The following is a 19,124-nucleotide window of genomic DNA, read 5'->3' on the forward strand; positions in this document are numbered from 1 at the left end:
GCACTACATGTCAATGTTATAATGTAAATTTTTAAACATTTCTCACACGATGACAACTCACACAGAATAAAACAATAAAAACTTGTTACGCATGCAATTACATCTCTTTTTCACTGATAGCAATGCTTGAACCAATAACTCAATGAAATCCTCGAAAGTGGTCATCTCGCGCTTTCGGCTCGGTCGGAACGCGTGCGTAGACTTCGAGCCGCTCCAGATCGCCTCGAAGCGCGTCCCAGTAATGCGGCATGCGCAGCGTGTTCTGGACTCATATTGATCGTGTACTGCGGTCAGTGCTTACAAGCTGCATAATATCGGTGCGTGCCCGGCTTCTAATTCACAGTTACCACCTCGTACTAGAATGCAATCGGCTGCAACGCACCCAAGCTTGGCAACTTCGTCGCTGCCACATAGCCGCGCGAGACGCTAATCACAAAAGCCCAGCGTGACCAGCGGCTCTTGTGAGCTACGAAGTGCTGCCGATGAGCATGTGGGGTACGTCAACCGACGCTGATCTTCGCCTTCACGAGCCACATATCATACGAAAAAAGCAAGGCACCATTCGGGTACAAAGGAAATGCGCTCGCGATCAGGTTTCTCGCTGATGCTCAATGAACCACTGAACCAAAGAATACTGCAGACGTACAACAAACTCCGCCTCTAAAAGGATTCTCGCGCGAGAAACCATGTGTCTCGTACCGCGGTGACCTCGAATACATTGCGCACATCTTCATGGTCACAGGCCGAGCATGTAAACCACGTCGTGCGCTTCCTTCAGCTTAAATAAGGCAGGCCATGCCGCACCACTGTGGCAACAGTGCGGTGCAATGGTCTACATGAAAGCGTCGCCGTCTGTCCAGCAGAGAACGTGCAGAGTCCTCTGGCGCCGTGTAGCCCGCCGAGGACTCCAGGAGAAAGGCGGGACTTGGACACAGCCTCCGCACCGTTTCACAGAGCGTGGGAGGAGAGGAGGGTGGAACACGAGCGATTGTCGCACTTCCAAGCAGAAATACCCTGTCCGAGGCCACCGTCTTTCACTGAAGTGTCATGTGGCCGTGGCGTCCGATCGACCAGTTTTCAAACAGAACCCTGAAACAGGACGAGCGAGAGGTAAGGGGGCGTGTCTCAACAACAGTTTGCGTTTGCGCTGAGACAGGAAACCAACTAGTGACAGTAGTCTATTTGCAGTCGTCTGGAAACTTTCAGATTAGTCGTTCTTTGCCTGTTACGCTCAGCACAGATAAATGAAGCAGAGACACATCATACTTCTTTATGCCAAAAGGCCACGTATGATGCGTATATGACATGCACGTCAAGCAAATCAATAACTAAGTGAATGAATAAAGAAATTTATTTATTTATTTATTTATTTATTTATTTATTTATTTATTTATTTATTTATTTATTTATTTATTTATAAATGGGTGAGTTGGTTGGCCGAAAGTTATACTGCAAGTCAGATTTCACTCGAATTTCCAGTGAAATGTGAAAAAGAAATTAGCCCTCAACGCACCGTTATGTTCTTTTTTTACAACGTTAAAAAAAGTGTCCGACGATTACGACACTTCGTAATGCGAAATTTGAGCGCAGGTGTATACAGGTTTACATTTCGCGATATATTGAGGACGCTCCTCTGAGTAATATTAGAATACTTCTGTTGGTTTATATTCTTTTGTTCAGAGCCCCATTTCTTCACAGCCAGCAAACTCTAGATAATTTTGACTAAGTAACTCGCATGCATATTAACTTGACGTACAGGCGCCCAAATCTTTAACTGGTGTGCGGGAGCGGCGACTTTTCCGTGCTTCAGCGCCGTTTGACGGGGCGAGGCTGGAAACAGGCTGAGGCTAAGCGCATGCGGACAAAGCGCGCTCAGCTGGGCCCATCGTCTACTAGGCTGTTTCCAGCCTCGCCGCGTCATACGGCGCTGACGCCCGGAAAAGTCGCCACTCCCGCACACCAGTTAAAGATTTGGGCGCCTGTACAAGTTCTGCCACTTTATTCATAAAAGATAAGAAGGTACATTTGAAGTAAATTCAGGAATGAAATTGCCTGAATTTACATTATATCTCCTTATTCAAAATGTCGAATTATCGAAAAAAAAAACAAAAGCTTTCGGCGATGTTGCTTGATTTGATGCCCTGTGGCAGAGTTGCAACACTTAAATAAGAATAACTAGGTTCTAGAAAGCGTGATGAGACCGTCACCGGCAAAGGTTTAGTGTCATAACCCAAACAGTCAAACCGAGAAGGAGGGGGAGGGAAGCCTCTCCAAGAATAATCCTGGAGAGGTTTGCCCGATGGCATGCCTAGGATGCTACCCTAGATCGGTATGATGAAACAGGAAATTATGTACACAGTCTACATAACAGGCACGTGACGTACACAAAACACGCCCCAACACTCAGCAAACTAAATTATTGAGAGCGGTGTCCTTAAGTAAGGTTAAAAGTGCCTTCGTTGCGCGAGATGCTGTGGCAGAGTTAATCTTTGATGAATGTTCAGTGCGGACATTAGGGTTGTTCCTTCCAATGTAAAGAGGCTGCAAGCGCAAATTAAGTTGTATATGTCATAGCGTATATTTCACGCAGGGCACAGTGGCGATCTTATCCGTTTAAGTTTGAATAGGAAGCAGCGCTCTGATCATGTGCTTTGGCGGCTAGCCAATTATCAAAGCTGCTGGCGGTCTGATCGGTGCTATCAAAGTATCAACACCAACGACTTATGTAATACTGAGGTAATGGGAGCTCATGGAAACAAAGGCAAGCGTCGGTGTTTTTTACCCTGTGGGAGTTGAGGCTGCACGATTTTTGCGAGATTCGCTAAGGCACGAGGTGCGTTACTATAGTCGTAAATAGGCAAGTTATTTAGATTACATAAGTTACAGCGTTCCCCCCAGCATTACCTTTTTCATTCTTTTCGGGTGCCCGATACGTCAGAAATTCCGCTCACGATCCCTAATGTATTGTTATTGTTTATTATGGCAATGACAGAGTGCAATAATGGCTCCCGCCGCCGCAGGAACATTATCACCTTGCACATAGGCCTGTGAACTTGTTGCAGGCAGCGACGTTGGGCGTAACGCGGATATTAATTTTTTGCATGGAAACAAGAAGTTCAGCCAACTAGATTACTTGAGGGTAGCGAGCGCCAGCGCTAGTGCAACTTGTCAAAACTGAAGTGGTCAATTTGTCAAACGTAGTCATACAACCTGTCAAACGAGTGTTAGCCTGCTGCATGCCTCGCGCATCGAAGTGCTCAGGATGTCAGGAGAGTATGTCCTTCAAAATCTAGGACTTTGGGCGGCGTTTTACGATGGCCCCGTGCGTCGTTCTTCAATGCTTTACTGCTTACTTGACCAGCTTTTACGTTCGCTACATATTACACACTTGAAATGTAGCGTCCTGGCAGCGATAATTCGGACAGTCCTTGAAAAATCACTGCTGATATAACAACCCCTTCTCTCCTTACTCAACCGCATGGTGAGTGCCACTTCAGCAAAGTGTATTGCACAGTTCTGCTAAACGAAAGCAAGGCGGATCCTTACTTGGCCCCAACGAGTAGCATGATGAGCGCTGCAACTGTGCTAAGCACGGCGTCCATGTACCAGACTTCGGGGTTGGAGTCGTAAACCAGGTCGCTCACTATTATGGCCACGGCGCAGAAACTGCTTATTAAGGAGTTTATCCCTGAAGAAAAGAGGAAAAGGTAACCGTCAACTGGAAAATGAAATCACAATCACATGAATGAGCTCGCCAGTAAGCGAATTAGAGTGCTAGATTGAACGAGCTAGTAGGGCAACTTTGAGATTACGATCGCAAGAGATACACTGTTGCCCAAGTTTTTTCCGGCGAATGCAGGTGCGTGAGCCACTATACCGGCCAATACACGCAGGTATACATCGCTGGTTAGTGAAGCGTAGACATTCTCGAGTGTAGTCTAAACTTGCCCTTATTAACGTAGTCTGGGGTTGAGAAGATAGGCTCTGCGTCAGCGTTGTCACCTGTCGAAGTCCACTGCTCGAAGATAATCCTAACGTCTCTGCGTGAAGCCGAATTGAGCAAAGTATTTCCATCACAGCGAATTAAAGTTGAATGTATGTGTTCACTGAGCACGAGTTGATAAATGGCTTCGAAGTGACTTCGCAAATGAACGCATAGGAATAACAACCAGCTGAGTATCAGTACCAAGCCAGGATCGCTGAACGTCAGCGAAAATTATGAAATGTGGCGAAATTGTGTGACGTTATTCGAAATCGGACGACGCATCTAAAAGTGCACTTGGCCAGACTCTTGATTGGGTCGTTATTGCAGCTGCGCGAAATGAGTGCTGCCCAATGCACATCCGTACATATCTTTGAATTTCCAAGAGCTTCTAGTCATGCATATTTAAATGCAATTTGAATCTAAAACAAGAAAATGGCGATACATTGCACATTCGGTTGCTATTTCGTATAGTGAATCCCAGACATTCAGCCACCATGCATTTAATCAATCCTCAAAAAGCTCCTTCGTTATCGAAATTGTCTTGCACTCACCGGGAACATTCAGAGTATTTCTTTTCCCCATTTATAATTGCAAACTGCGGCGCAAATGATATACGGTGATTTTCCTCAGAGAAAGAGGCAGCAATGATTGGGACAAAACGTACGGGGAAGGAAGCAGGGAGGGAAGTGGGAGAGTAAATCTGGGCCAACTATATACTGAAAGAGTCTAAATACCATTTTTTTCATAATATGAAAACTGTCTCTGCAACGGTTTTTTCTTAAAGAACTTTGACTCACCATCAAGAACTAAGGACAAGCTTCCTAGTCGCTTAGCCAGGATTAATTTGATAACCGCCAAGAGAAAGCAGGCTGCTGCGCCAACTCCGGCAAGGATAATGAGGACGGGTATCTGGAACCATAAAAGAAAGGTAAAATATTCAGCCACAGGCACGTGGTTACGTTAAGTAAACTAGTTCAATTTCACAGAGACAAGATGAATCGCTGCAGCCGTAATACCCTGCGTACATGTAAAATAGTTCCACTGTATAACCGTTAGTGCCGAGACCGACCTAGTGACAAGCGCTTCTTTTTTGCAGTGCTATCTATCCGAGTTGTACTATGTGCACGACTCATTCTGTCCACTGGCTCGTGCGTTTACCATTTAACAGTTTTAATAAAAATAAGAAATAAGAAAGTTTAATAGAAGTTGCTATCCGCCTTACAGAAAGTAGTCGTGACGTTATTCCAGAAAATGCAGGAATTTTAACATAAAGCAGTGCAAATCTCATTAATGGACAGATAACGTGTTCTCTAATGAACTACAAGGAATCTAGCTTAGCAATGAAACAAGACAAAGTTGGTAGCTTAGAAAGTGGTGTAACCGCTTTGCAGAATACCTATACAGGGTCTTCAAACTGAAAATAACAGTAAATTTAATCAAAACGGTATTCTGGCAACGCAAAGTGTTTTGACAGGTGGTTTACGCACATTGGTGGACACAACGTTCGAGACGAATTAGTCACCGAACACGCAGAACAAACAAAAGCTTCATTCTTTTTTTTTTACTATCGTGATTGTGGTATATGTTCTTATTTGGTACTTTAAGGAAATCTTGTTAGGTACTTTAAGGTAGTCGTATCTGAAAACAACTTCACTTTCATTCAAGTGGAACGCTTCTGTGCCGAGGTATTCATCATCAAACTTGAGAGCCATTCAGTTCATTTCGCATTCAGTTGCATGGCATAACCCCTTCAAAACGTCCGAAGCGTCTGGGGAAACTAAAGCTTCTTTTTTTATTATTTCTCCAGAGTAAATATCTCAAGAAAATTCCGGTGCTTTTTTTTGCTTATTTGTTTATCTGTGGATTGTGGAGGCAGCTTATACAAGGCCTCTGCAAACCGCATTGCAAATCGCCAATTGCATAAATTATCACCAGTTTTCTTTTCTGACGCTTCCGTGAATACTTCGGCACGCGCTCGAATAACAGTGGAAACAGGTGATATTGGGTGCGCCTTAACTGCATGATTTGGTACATTGCGAAACAGTCCGTGTCAGCCAGAAGTGCCATTTCGCGTGACTTATAATATTTGGGGTTTTACGTGCCAAAACCACTTTCTGATTATGAGGCACACCGTAGTGGAGGACTCCGGAAATTTTGACCACCTGGGGTTCTTTAACGTGCACCTAAATCTAAGCACACGGGTGTTTTCGCATTTCGCCCCCATCGAAATGCGGCCGCCGTGGCCGGGATTCAATCCCGCGACCTCGTGCTCAGCAGCCCAAATTTCGCGTGACTTAAGACCCACACAAATTGCCTTGACCACAATTACAGGCATGCCACATACGGATGTCCTTGTTAACACGCTTGCTAAAACAGCCGGCTGGCAATGAAGACACAAATCGCTTGTTTACGTGCGCTTCCTCCTATTTTCCCGCCGGAAGTTTGCGGTTAAGATTATTCAGTTCCGGGTTCAACTGTTAATCTAAGCATTCACTCAGGTAGGGCTCACGGGCGAGTTCGGAGAAGCCCGATAAGGTTGATGAAACTGCAAGCGGAAATGTGCGCTTTACGCTCTGCGAGACGTATCGATTCGCAGCAAGCTTCACGATTTATCGTCTTCCACGACCAGCCTCAGGGAAGGTACAAAACTCAGCTCAGCCGTCTTACCCAAGTGGGACTCTCCCGCACGATTAGGTCGTCCATGGCTTTGCTGATAATGGCTATTGCGGAGAGTATAAAGAACAGTCCCAGAAGCATGCAGGCTCTAAAGAGAAAGCAAGGTACACGTTAAGCACCGAAACGGGGTAATACGAGTGCGGCTGCCAGAGAACGCCTGACCAATTACGTTGAGCCGAGAACGCAAGCGCAAGGAAGAAAGAAAAAAAAAAAGGGACAGCAAAGCGCAGCAGGTGCTGCACATCGTTATCGACCAAAGCGTCGGAAGCACAACAAGAACAAAAAAGATACCGACACGGGAAGGAGCAAATGTGTTGCCGGGGCTGAGATAGAACCGCGTTGCCCACATATACACGAGTCAGAATAGATATCTATGTTAGATAGATATATAACATAGATAGATATAATAGACATCTATGTTAATACGGACTACGTGTACTGTGTGTTGTAACATTCGGCTAAGGTTGGTGTAGTGCACCCATTCATTTCATGTGCCTAAAGGTACTTTTTATTGAAACAACGGGTTCATGTTAAATTATGGCGTTTTACGTGCCAAAAGGACGATCTGATTGAGGCACGCTGTAGTGGGGGACCTCAGACTAATTTGGACCAGCTCGGTTTCATTACCATGCACCTAAATATAAGCACGCAAGAGTTTTCGCATTTCGCCCCCACCGAAATGAGACCGCCGTGGCTGGGATTCGATCCTGCAACCTCATGCTTAGCATCCCCACACCATAGCTACTAAGCAATCACGGCGGGTGGGCTTCATGTCCAAGTATATAGAAGAGTTTGGTAAAGGGATACTCGGTATCTGTAAAATACATTAAATAATTGTATGTTTCGTAGCGAGGGTACAGCTTTAAAATGCGTAAAATATTGTTAGCGGTACATGATATAATGTTCATATCGGCTGTGATTTAGTAATAGGTAGCTGCGGTTATTCGTTTATATCCAATTCTAAAGCGACAGACAACCACTTCTATATAGGAGCAGTCATTGGAACTAAAACTTCTCCATACTCGTAGTAGTGGCTTAACTGTGCTGAGTTAGTTGTTACGGTGTTTATTCAAGTCGACAAGATTTGTGAATATTGGTTTTCAAGTGCGATCTATGATCTCAGTGAGCTGGAGGGCTGTGTCTGATATATAATTGTTCGGGAGGGGTGGGAGGGGCACCTCGGCCGCACACAAGTGAATTACTGTTCTCGTGCGTGTGTAACAATGTCAACGCGTGTTCTTGCTTCTGCGCACCCTAAATTTCTAGTTTGCTTACATTGCACTTACTATAATTGCCTACAAAAATCTACTGCCGTTTGATACCCATGCTAAACTGGTACAGCGCAACATGGAAAGGAAAAAAAAAGCCGTGCCGGCCAGAAGTAATAAAAAAGCCCCGATCACAACTTACGTGGGAGATTATTGAAGCTGATCTCATAGCAAGGGCTGGTAACACTTGTGTTAGCGCGCCATCTTTGGGCCTGTCTTTCCAGGAAATAAGATTTCTCGATCAGTTTAACCGTGCATGACAGAATTGCACGTTCTGTGACGTTTTGTGAAGTGTTGTTGCGACATTGCTTGATGCTTTCTTGTGGCGATGTATTTGGTGGAACCTGTCGATAAAACCAGTTGGAAGTCAGCGCTCTGTTCCTTCTGGCCGTCTAGACTTGTTTCTTCCTTTCCATGTTGCGCTGTACCAGTTTTAGAATTCAATATGAATTCGCCCTATCATCAACTCTATTGATACCCATGCTTGCATGCTGCCCTATACTTAAAATAGATGTGATCAAACTCCTTAACAGGCACTGATGGGCTAGCTGGTTATTCATTACTTGAAAGAAGCGCACCTAAAACCAAGGACATACGCACCAAATGAGTCACACGAAGTGCTCTGTACGTTTCGTATTCTGTCTGTATGTCTGAGCTTTCAAGTGCGCCGGTTTAACCAAATGAAATTTCTGTTGCCTCTACACCAACGGTGCCAGACCAAAAGTACTTGTGAGCATATTGTGAGCAATTGGCCTTCCATGAATTTGTTTTGTACATCGTAAGAAAATTGATACTAAATAAACTGAACGCCGTGCTCGACAACCTAAGCGGCATGCTCTACATGCGTACTTACACACGTTCTCTTGCGAACGAATAGTGTGGTGTTAAGTACTGCCATATCACAATTATCGAAGACAGCATGTCCAGAAGGCACTCGGCCTGGAAGAAGAATAAGCTTGTCAAGCATGGATCACAAGCTCACATGTTGCGGTGTCTAAGAGAATAAACAAAGGCAATCTTACCGCGAATGCATATATTGAAGCACTGTTCCTCTGGAGCGCAAACACTGAAACAAACAAAAAATGCAGTCAAGGCGTACTGCACTCATTATACACCCTTTCCGTGCTTCCCACTTAGAAGTGTAAGCCTTTGGGCACTCAAGATGTCTGCGACATCTTTTCGCCTAATGACTTCCGACTCGATGTTGAAAATAAATCTTGACTTGAGAAATGGACATTAAAAAGGATTACATACTTTGTCTAATAACTTCCGAATTTTTTAATCCGCAGCATCTACACGCATCATTGGTTCCAGGTAGTTTTTACAGGGACATATTTAGAAACAAAGTGTGCTATGTCCTGTATTACTGGCAATGTAACAATTGCTAGAAAGGCACTGATAGTATTTAATGCTACAGGCACCACCGGAGCCGCATGATGCGTTCAGCTTAGCTCGCGTACATTACGCACGCTTCGTTGGACTTGATCATCCATTATAGAGCTAGACGAAAAGCCACCTGGGGGGTATTCTGTAAAAGTCCGACAAGCGGACTGTCCATTTCGGCCGCTGCTGATTGAATGCAGCTGTACAAGTGAGGAGGAGACGAGCGGCCCTCGCCAATCAGCAGCGGCTGAAATGGAGTCCACCAGGTGGACTCTTACAGAATAGCGCCCCTGCCCTCTCGAGCTTGAGTCGCACTGAGCGCCAGATAGTGCTGCACACTAAGCACATGAGCAGCCTGTTATACGAATACTGTTGTAAGGGGACACTATTGCATCGCATATTTTTAGTACATACGAGTGCGCGTTTTTCTGCATCGTAGACCCGTGTGTCCGTATTCTGCAATTTTGAATTCACCTCCCGGCCAATAGATTTGCAGCGCCACCTCATGTGCGATTATGTACAATTGGAGACGGCACTGAAAGAAACCCACGTGGACTTTCGCGCGAAGCTGCTTACCGGGATACGATTTACCTGGTCCCATGACTTTCTTGTTTTTGTAATATATAATACATTACCCTTTGTTTTTGTCTCCCTCTCTTAGTCGGCGTACGCTTTTCTTTATCTTTCTGTCTCCTTTCACCCCTTTTCCACGCAGAGTAGCAATTGGATATACATCTTCCAGTTAACCAGCCCGCCTCTCGCATCTCATTTATCTTTCTCTCTACATCAAAGGAGCCACTGTTAGCGTGAGCGTAGGCTTGGTGAGCCAGAAAAGATGCAAAAGAGGAAAGACGGGTTCCCGCACCAACTAGCCATGACGTCACAAATTTCCACGTCATCTCCTCGGGATAGTTATTTCTTCTATAGATGAATATGGACTACATTACATTATAGAAGAGTCAAATAACGAACTTCGCGACTTCTGAGAACTTATAACGGGCTTCAACAACCATAATACAATAAAATGCTTTGAAATCTGACGTCACTTCAGCGTCCCGGCGCGGGATTTGAGGGCGAAGTTAAATTAAAAATTTAACCTTGACCATTCTTTCTCCTAGTAATTAACCTGTTACCATGAACTCAGAGAAAAGAGTCAGAATATTTGATCAGTCTAGACGGATGCTTCTCTTTAGTGTCCCTTTAATAAGGAACACGCGTGCAGATACTCACGCAACACTTGCTGTAAACGCGCAGTGAAACACCATCGCATTGTATCTCGGTGCATTCAACAGCAACATTTAGGCATCAACCAATCGCATTTTATTTGTCACTCTCAAGAGGCAATTCGTCGTCAGGGCTGTTATATGCTTGCTCCACTCCTAGGCGTTATGAATTAAATTAAACCTGGAACATGCCAGAGGGGTGCTGCAGCGAGATATGCGACACATTCTACGGCACACATCAAGGGGACCTAATTATAGATATTCTTTAAACATCCAAAACCTTTAAAAAGCATAGCCTATTTTGCGCTTTACACATACGAGTTGTCTCGTTCGAACAACGATAGCGCAAACAAAGCATGGCAGAAAGGCACAAGTCCATGATTCTTTCTACTGTATGTGCGTTCTTCGGTGTTGTGGATGTGTGCACTTTTCTTATTCAATGTTGAATCACGGATTCACCCAACCATCCACCTTAGTAAATCTAAATTAGATTACAACCATATGCAGTGGTTATATGGCTCGAATCGATAGTATGACAATACGCATAGTCCTTGTTTTTTTTTAAATGAAAAATGCACCTCAGTAGTGATAAAGCGTGAACGGGTATCTTCTTCGCCTTACTGATGCAATTTATTGCAAACTTTCATATCGCGTTCTTTTTTTTTTTTGACCTAAATGTTGCAAACAAAACCGTAACAGTACGTAGTTTCTGCATAGAAGCCATAAATTGAAGTTATTCTGGCGAAGACAGATTTTCTTGTACCCTTCATTTCCTTTTTCTCGATACTCCCGTTCTAATATAACCAAAAACTTTCGGTTCATTAGTATATATAAAACAGTAGCGGCGTTTCATTTTTTCTCGTCTGTGTGGAAAATATTTCATTTGAGTAACGAGACTGGATCTCTAATATCACTCAGAGTCGGAGAAGGCAATTACGAGAATTCTAAGCGAATACTGAAGTAAACTGGAAACAAAACTAGAACGAACCCTGGTGCAATACACTCTGACCATCAGAAAACAGGCTGGCATCCTAACTTATTCGAAGTATGTGCGAAGTTGACTGAACAAGATACACCTGCAGTCGCAGTTAACTCGAAGAACTCATCAGCGCTCACTGAAGCAATTAAAAAAGAAAGAACGAAGACATGCTTAAGCCTTCAACATAAATGACCACACGTAAAACGGAGTTTCCATCACTCACCGAACCCCGTGCCCCCGACGACAATGTTGAAGACGACAGATACGATACTCAGCGTGAGTACACATTTCCGGTTGAGGTCACCACCTTCGTAAGGACTGTTATCCAAGAGCTGGGAATCGAGCTTAAGCGGTGTTGTCTCTGCAAAAAGTAGAAAACAGAAGCAATGTCTGAATAAAGAAATACAAGTAGACTGAGCTAATGTCTCTGCTAGAAGGCCAACAGGCATCGCTGCGAGTAGGTGTAATTTTGAGAAGTTCACCATTGAGGCTGCGTAACGGTTGAGCAATTACCAGTAGCACTAGAGATGTCCACTGCTTTTTTTTTTGTACATCTTCAGAATTTTTTTTTCTGGGCGACCCGTACTCGATATTAAGCTTAACGAGCCACTTAAGAATGTGCCATAGAGCCTACAATTGCGGCGCAGTGTGACTGTGCACATTATGCGTCGTTGTTAGCGCATGTGTTCGTTAGAAAGCATTTCGTTGCCTATCCGCTTACATCAGGAGTTGCGGTGATCGTTAACCTTATCGCTAACTAAATATTACCTGTTTGTAGGTTTGCAACTTCAAAATTATATTGTGGAAAATTACGTTCTAAAAACCTGATATGATTATGAGGCAAGCCGTAGCGGGAGACTCCGGATTCATTCTTACCACCTGGGTTTAATTAATGTGCACCTAAATCTAAGTACGCGAACGTTTTTGCATTCCACCTTGTTGGATTTCCGAGGTTGAAAGTTTCCTCCGGGACGCCCGGTTGTTCTCTCTGTCCGGTCGGTGTCCGGAAACCTCCAACGCTCTCCGTCCAGAGCTGATGTTGCGGGCTGAAGAGCGCTGACGCTTGGCTAAGGAACAGTTAAGTTGGTCTATTTCGCATTTTTGCCGGCATTAGAACAAGAAAAATATGAAAAGAGACATGAGACGACGGCAAAACGTGCGCTAGCTTGAAAAGTCTGGAATCGCTTTTTCACACTTCCGTGCTGCGGCTTCCATGCTGTTATTTTCCCTCTTTCGCTCGACGAGGGAATTCAGTCTTCAGCTCTCGGCCAGTAAGAATTGCACTACAGTGGATGGATGGATGGTGGCTATACCCTTTGTAACGGGCGGCGGCTGGCGCCACCTAGCCTTTTGCTCCCCCCTCCTATTTTATTATTCTTTTTTTTTCTATCTTTATATCCTCTTTTTTTTTCTCAACCTAGTTTTTACTCCCCTCCCCCCCCCCCCCAAGATAACTATCTAAAACAGTAGAGGAAACATTTTGTCCCCGATTTATGTTATCTATCCCTTGACTTCCTCCACCAATCCTCTAGCCTTCCCTTCGTTACTGCCACTCTTTTCTCGTCTATTTGCCCTCGTTCCCCGGGAAAACCTAATGCCCCTTCCATATCTGCCACTGTTCCCTCTGCCAGGGTCGGGCGAAGGGCTGTGCATCTCAGCACTATATGTTCAGTGGTCTCCATTTCGGCTCCGCAAGCTGCGCACCGAAGGTCCACGTCTTCAAATTTATCCCTGTATGTTTTCGTCCTCAAAACCCCCGTCCTAGCCTCGAATAATAGTGAGCTGCCCCGCGAGTTATCAAATAAGAGCTCTCTTAATCTCCTGTTTTTGTGACCTATACATTGATAGCGATGGCTTTCCGAGCATTCTTTCTTCCCACATTTTTCTTTCCGTCTCCTTCACCTCTTTTCCCACACTAGAACCACTTTGGATCCCCTCCCTCGGCTGTAGGTATCTATTCCTCAGCTTCCTCGTTCGGAGTGTCCACTTTGTGTTCAAACTTTTCATGTACAGATATTTGTACACTTTTCCTGCCCACCTTTTTTCCTCCAGTGCTGAGAGTCTCTGTTCAAATTTTATTTTACTTATTGCCTCTCTACCTTCAAATGACGTCCATGCCATGTCCCCCTGCACTCCCTCATTAGGGGTGTTCCCGTGTGCTCCTAAGGCCAACCTGCCTACACTTCTCTGTCTCGTTTCCATGCATGCCTGAACTTCCGATTTCATGCACAGTACTGAATTTCCGAATGTGAGGCCAGGTACCATAACCCCTTTCCATACGCCCCTAACCACCTCGTACCTATTATAGTTCCAAAGTGCCTTGTGTTTCATTACAGCCGAGTTCCTTTTCACTTTTTCAATCATAGTTTTTTCCTGTTCTTCCAAGTACTTTTTGCCCTCGTTTAGCCATATGCCCAAATACTTGTATTTTTCGACATGATCAATCTTAGTGCTTTGTATTTCCAATGGTTCCCCCCTTTCTGCATTGTATACTATTACCCCAGACTTCTCTCTACTGCATTGGAGTCCCAATTTTTCTCCCTCCTCTCCACATATGCTCATTAGTTCCTGTAGTCCTTCTCGGGTGTCAGCAAGCAGTACTATATCATCTGCATACATCAGTCCGGCTAGTACTTGAACTACCTTCGTAAACTACCTTCGTAGTACTAAACTACAGTCCGTAAAATCCCACCCATGGTGTCACACCTCCGCGCCGGACTCCGCCAATGGTGTCCAACCTTCGACCCTCCCTCGATGCAATCGAGAGGCAATTTCCGGGGAAACCGGGGTCAGTGCTGTTCCATGGAAATTGTCAACGTTGGCTCTTTGTAGGCTTGACTGTTGCCACCGTTTCCAAATAATGCGGCGGCTGTGATCACCCAGGAAGGGAGGTGCTTTGACTGCCTGTCAATAGTCCGCGCCGGGCCCCGACATTGTACAGGTGGGCGATGATGCTCCGAGTGAAGCGCACAAAGGCGGTTATGGCTTGTGACCTATTGCAATTTGGGGTCAAAGAACTTGTCGATCAGACGGAGACACGATGCATAATCACTTGACAATTCTATTGAGGTGACTGGTTTCGTCGCCAGCTCTTTGGCCTCGAGAAACTATGAAGGGCGGATGACCTTCCATAGCTGCACGCTCGCCAGTGAAGTATCCTTTGTCCAGAAGCACCACCAGGCGTAACAGCAAGCAGCACCAGGGGCTCGGCTGGCCGTATCTAACAGCCTCCATCAAAGTGCAACAGTCGCGACCGGGAATCGAACTAGCGGCGTCATGCTTATAGCGACCATAGCCGCTATGCCATGCACCGCGGCGGGCTGCGAGTTCGGAGCTGTAAGGATCCTATTACAATTTGTAATTAAAGCAAGCCAGTGATCGAAACATGTACATGCAATAATGGTGTTGCGACAACACATTTTTCCAAGATGTCCATTGTCAAAGCATGAGCTAAATACATTTATTGTTCATGTACAAATATTCCCAAAAGCGTGGTTTTTGGGAGTAAACGTGGTTTCATTCGCAAAAGCATCGCAGGGACATTTGAGCCTATAAGCAATATTAACTGATGCAATATAAGCAATATTAACTGATGCCAGACGATATCTATGTGGTGTGACAGCCATATCTGACACAGAAACCAACCTTTCTAACAGCCTATATGGCCACCTGTAACTTAGTGATGAACGTTTGCATGTGTAACAGTGAAAACTGAACTTCTTTCTTGGTTCTCTTAAAACTCATTTCCCCTTTCCCCAGTGCAGGGTAGCTATACCAGGCTGCTCAGCCTGGTTAACCTCCCTACCTTTCCCTTATGACCTCTCTCTCTCGATCCCGAGTACTTCGTGTCAGTTGACGCTGCAGTTTGAAGCCATGAAGAGCGAAAAAAATTGCACGATTGAAAGATGAGCGGGTATTCACCACTTCTCTCACAATCAGCCTACGAAAAATTTAGACGACATTGACCCTGATCAAGTTCAGAGCCACAGACCTCCAGTGACGAGCTCAGGCGCGGTAGATGCCGACTACACCTTTTCAAGGTTCGGACAGCTCGGCTATATATAGAAAGAGAAAGCAAGGACAGGAAAGGCAGGGAGGTCAACCAGAAGAGCACCCGGTTTGCTACCCTACACTGGGGGTGGGGGAAAGGGAAATAGAAAGAGGAAAAGGGAGAGAGTAAGCACTGTATGTGTGTGGGAGGTACACTATCTGACACAGAAACAGGGACTCTATAAACGGTCTCTTATGCAGGTGCACTTCAAGTATTGCACTAGTGCACGAATCGCTTTTCATGCCATTGACGGGTGTGGCCACAGTCCGAGTATCTTTGACTCGGTGAACGGTCTTGAGTCCAGTCGGTGCAAAGTCGCCCGCAGAGAGAGGCGTTGTACATCGTAGCGAAGGCAGCTATGCAATAGGTGCTCGATGGTTTCCTCGCACCCACAGGAGTCGCACATCGGGCTTTCGGCCATTCCCAAATTATAGGAGTACGCGTTCGTGAACGCCACTCCCAGCCACAAAGGGCACCGCACGGTTGCTTCGCCGCGGGAAAGGCTAGATGGCAGTTTTAGCCGTAGCGTGCGGTCAAGTTTACGTAATCGACAAAAGAAGGCACTTAAACTCCAGAGATCTTGTGACTTTTTGCGTGCAAGTAGGCGAAGTTCCCTGGCAGCGTCCGACCTCGCCAAAGGTGTTGGACGCGTCTAGGTATCTTCGTGGGCAGACCGGGCAGCCTTGTCAGCTAGGTTGTTGCAGACGATGCCACAGTGAGCAGGAATCCATTGAAATATGATGTTGGGCCCTCTTTCCAGAGCATGGTGGTGCACTTCCCTGATGTCAGATATCTGCTCGTACGTTCTGCGGTGTAATGCAGACTTGATATTGTGAAGAGCTGCCTTAGAATTATAAGTTATAACAGACCGTACCAGACGCATTCTGAAAGCGACCAGTTCATTTATTAAAGGTTCAAATATAATTTTGTTGTTTTCCCTCAAATATTCGATGTCCTACGCTAAATTGTCTTGCCAAAGCCTGTGGATATGACAGCAATGAATTATAAGCAGAGAAATATAATTAGAATACAGCTCTGCAGAGGTGAGAAAGTCGCTCGATATAAACACGAGCATAGACCAGGAAGCGCTACGAACAACAGATTTATTACAAAAGAAGTCAGGGGCAGTAAATCGTACACACAGATCGACGCCCATGCGTAGAGAACTACGCGCAGTACATGAAAGATGGGCAAATCAAAAAACAAAAAGCTCGCAGACAAAAGTATGACCGAGATGAGAGCTTGAGTACCGATTTTCCCTGTTTGCACAGATGCAGTTTTTCCACAATACAGTTCGCCTTAGCTAGCGCGCCATGTAAATAACCACGCGATGAAAAATGCACAGCTAGTGCAAACAATTGAAAATAAACGCCCAATAAGCGCCATTGCTTGCGCTACCCGAGTGTTTTATAAAATACCAATCAAAAACAGCAGGTAGGCTTGTTTAGAGGCTAGGCTCCATGTCGGCATTTCATTGTATCTGAAGAATGCAAAAGTGGCCTGCATAGGGCCTGTGAAGTATCTAAAATCCATGGTCTTTCGCAGCTTGCCGTTGGCACAGGATAGTGCCGCACCATGCGGAGGACGCCTATGCTTGCCCAACCAAGCAATCCCTGTCGTCACTTATAACTGCAGCTCACGCAATACGAGTAAAGCAGATTGCACAATCGCTTGGCTGTCAAAACGACTAGTCTATTTGTGGTCAGTCAAGCGCCCCGACAGCGTTCGTCAGCGAAGCTTGCCTGGCGCTGCATGGCGCCAACTTCTGAGGATAGCCACGGACTCGATGAAACGAAAGCTACCGAAGTGCTCACTGTGTCGTCCTCGACGGTGATGTCATACCGCGATAAGAGGGCCAGGAGAATAATATCACCAAGAACGCTACTAGCAATGCTGTCTACTATGCTGTCTCCACCAAGGCAGCCAACAGCGGCAAGAAAAACGCAGCGTGACGAACAATAGGAAAACACTGAACACATCCTCCTCTCGCAGTGCCTGCGTAATCGCGAAGAAAAGCAAACGACAAATTAATCATACTGAAGAGAAACGATCTGTCACTGCACGAAAAGGTCACGGTCAAACTGAAGTGGCATTGAGATTGCGCGTTAAGCAGGATACATTGTGTACGGTAGGCTATGCTGGGACGTGTGTGTTATTCCTTCAGTCCTTTTTTTTTTCTGGCTTTATTGTCTTTCGCATTTGTTTTTCTTTCTTTTTTTTTTACTGCGTATTATTCGCATAGATTTTTCGCCGAGATATAATTTTGGTGGTTGTGGAGTAGCCGGCTCTTCGCCCGCCTACTTTTCCGGGGTCATATAATTTAATGCACAACAACAACGTGTGTGTAACGAACACTTATTCTCTTGCATCTTTAAGTGTGAAAATGAACTCAAATCCTAGACACAAACATGTCCAACCATTATCAGAGTTCTTTGATACTTTCATCAAAGGACTATGCTATTAGCATAAAGAAGTTTTAAAACATCCTAATAATTTGGAAGTACTTATTGCGGTAGACATTACGGCTAGGCCTAGTATATATCGCAATAACATTTACTATGAGCATCATGACTGCAGAATGAAAGCATGGCAGTAAATAAGAGCATAGGAAACAACATGACCATCCTAAGCAGAGTACGCATTTTCAAGGCAGCTTTCACGCTGAAGCGGTTCTTCACAGTCGCGAGCCAATCGTGATGGCGAACATGTGATAGCAAAAGGGGCCGCTTAATGGCAAGCATTCTTGCGAGTGAAAAAGGTTGCGGAACATGCACACTTTAAAATTGGTAATGCTTCCCCTACCTCCATTTGTTCTGCCATATCGTTCGCCTCATCGCCTCTGCCGTCAGTCGCGCGACAATTTTCCTACACCACGGCCGTCACGTGAGCGCAGTCACGTGAGTGAGGACGCCTTCACACGCCTGAATGAGCTTTCGCGACAGTTCCAGAGTGCGCGCATGCGTGCTCGTGTACGTATGGGTGGGGGACGGGCGTCTCGAAACACTGGATGATTTAAAGCCCAATCTCGCGACAATACCCGTGCAGTCATTCTTAATATGCTGTGCCATGTTCAAATTGAGCTCTAAGGAAATGTTTCGCATGCTACGTACATGTTGGCTCTTTTAAATGCCTACGTTAACTTTTAACGCCATAGGGATACATCACAGGTCCTAATCCCCAATATGCGCAACCCCGTTCTCACTGCCTGAAATTAAAAACGCCGTTACAGCTAGTACGGCAATCAGCAGAGAAAGTACGTAATATTTTTCACCGTTTCGTTTTTATTTATTTATTTTTGTTATTTTAGCACTTTCACGCTGCAGCGGTCTCAATAAAGTCTGCACCTCAGCAATACTTCGGCGTCTGGAACTCATTCCCCCTTAAATGCTACGGACAAATTACAGGGCTGTCATGATAAATCTCTGCTTAGCGCTGGACAGAGAGAACATAAATATGGAGTCCTCACGCGTCTCCCCTTTTATTTATTTTTTTTTTCAGTCGGAACTACCAATAAATTTATTTTCCGCATCTTTCACTCCGAAACTACGGTACAGTTAAT

General features: G+C 45.2%; 2 protein-coding genes across 3 annotated transcripts in view; both read right to left on the minus strand.

The window, feature by feature from the left end:
• LOC135901278 (uncharacterized) overlaps nucleotides 1-19,124 on the minus strand; it is an 83,010-nt gene that overhangs the window by 58,196 nt on the left and 5,690 nt on the right. The gene's annotated exons all lie outside the window — the stretch shown is intronic.
• LOC135901252 (transmembrane protein 163a-like) overlaps nucleotides 1-19,124 on the minus strand; it is an 87,291-nt gene that overhangs the window by 133 nt on the left and 68,034 nt on the right. For both annotated transcript variants that reach the window (XM_065430978.2, XM_070531079.1), the window contains exons 3-9: nucleotides 11,738-11,875; nucleotides 8,952-8,995; nucleotides 8,783-8,868; nucleotides 6,653-6,749; nucleotides 4,783-4,894; nucleotides 3,547-3,688; nucleotides 1-1,089 (exon numbers count right to left, since the gene is read on the minus strand). The exon at nucleotides 1-1,089 is cut by the window's left edge and continues 133 nt beyond it. In XM_065430978.2, coding sequence (XP_065287050.1) covers nucleotides 1,035-1,089; nucleotides 3,547-3,688; nucleotides 4,783-4,894; nucleotides 6,653-6,749; nucleotides 8,783-8,868; nucleotides 8,952-8,995; nucleotides 11,738-11,875 — 674 coding nt within the window. In that variant the 3' untranslated portion in view covers nucleotides 1-1,034. The remainder of the gene's footprint in view (nucleotides 1,090-3,546; nucleotides 3,689-4,782; nucleotides 4,895-6,652; nucleotides 6,750-8,782; nucleotides 8,869-8,951; nucleotides 8,996-11,737; nucleotides 11,876-19,124) is intronic.

Source organism: Dermacentor albipictus, chromosome 1 (genome assembly GCF_038994185.2).
Source record: "Dermacentor albipictus isolate Rhodes 1998 colony chromosome 1, USDA_Dalb.pri_finalv2, whole genome shotgun sequence".
Classification (NCBI taxonomy): domain Eukaryota; kingdom Metazoa; phylum Arthropoda; class Arachnida; order Ixodida; family Ixodidae; genus Dermacentor; species Dermacentor albipictus.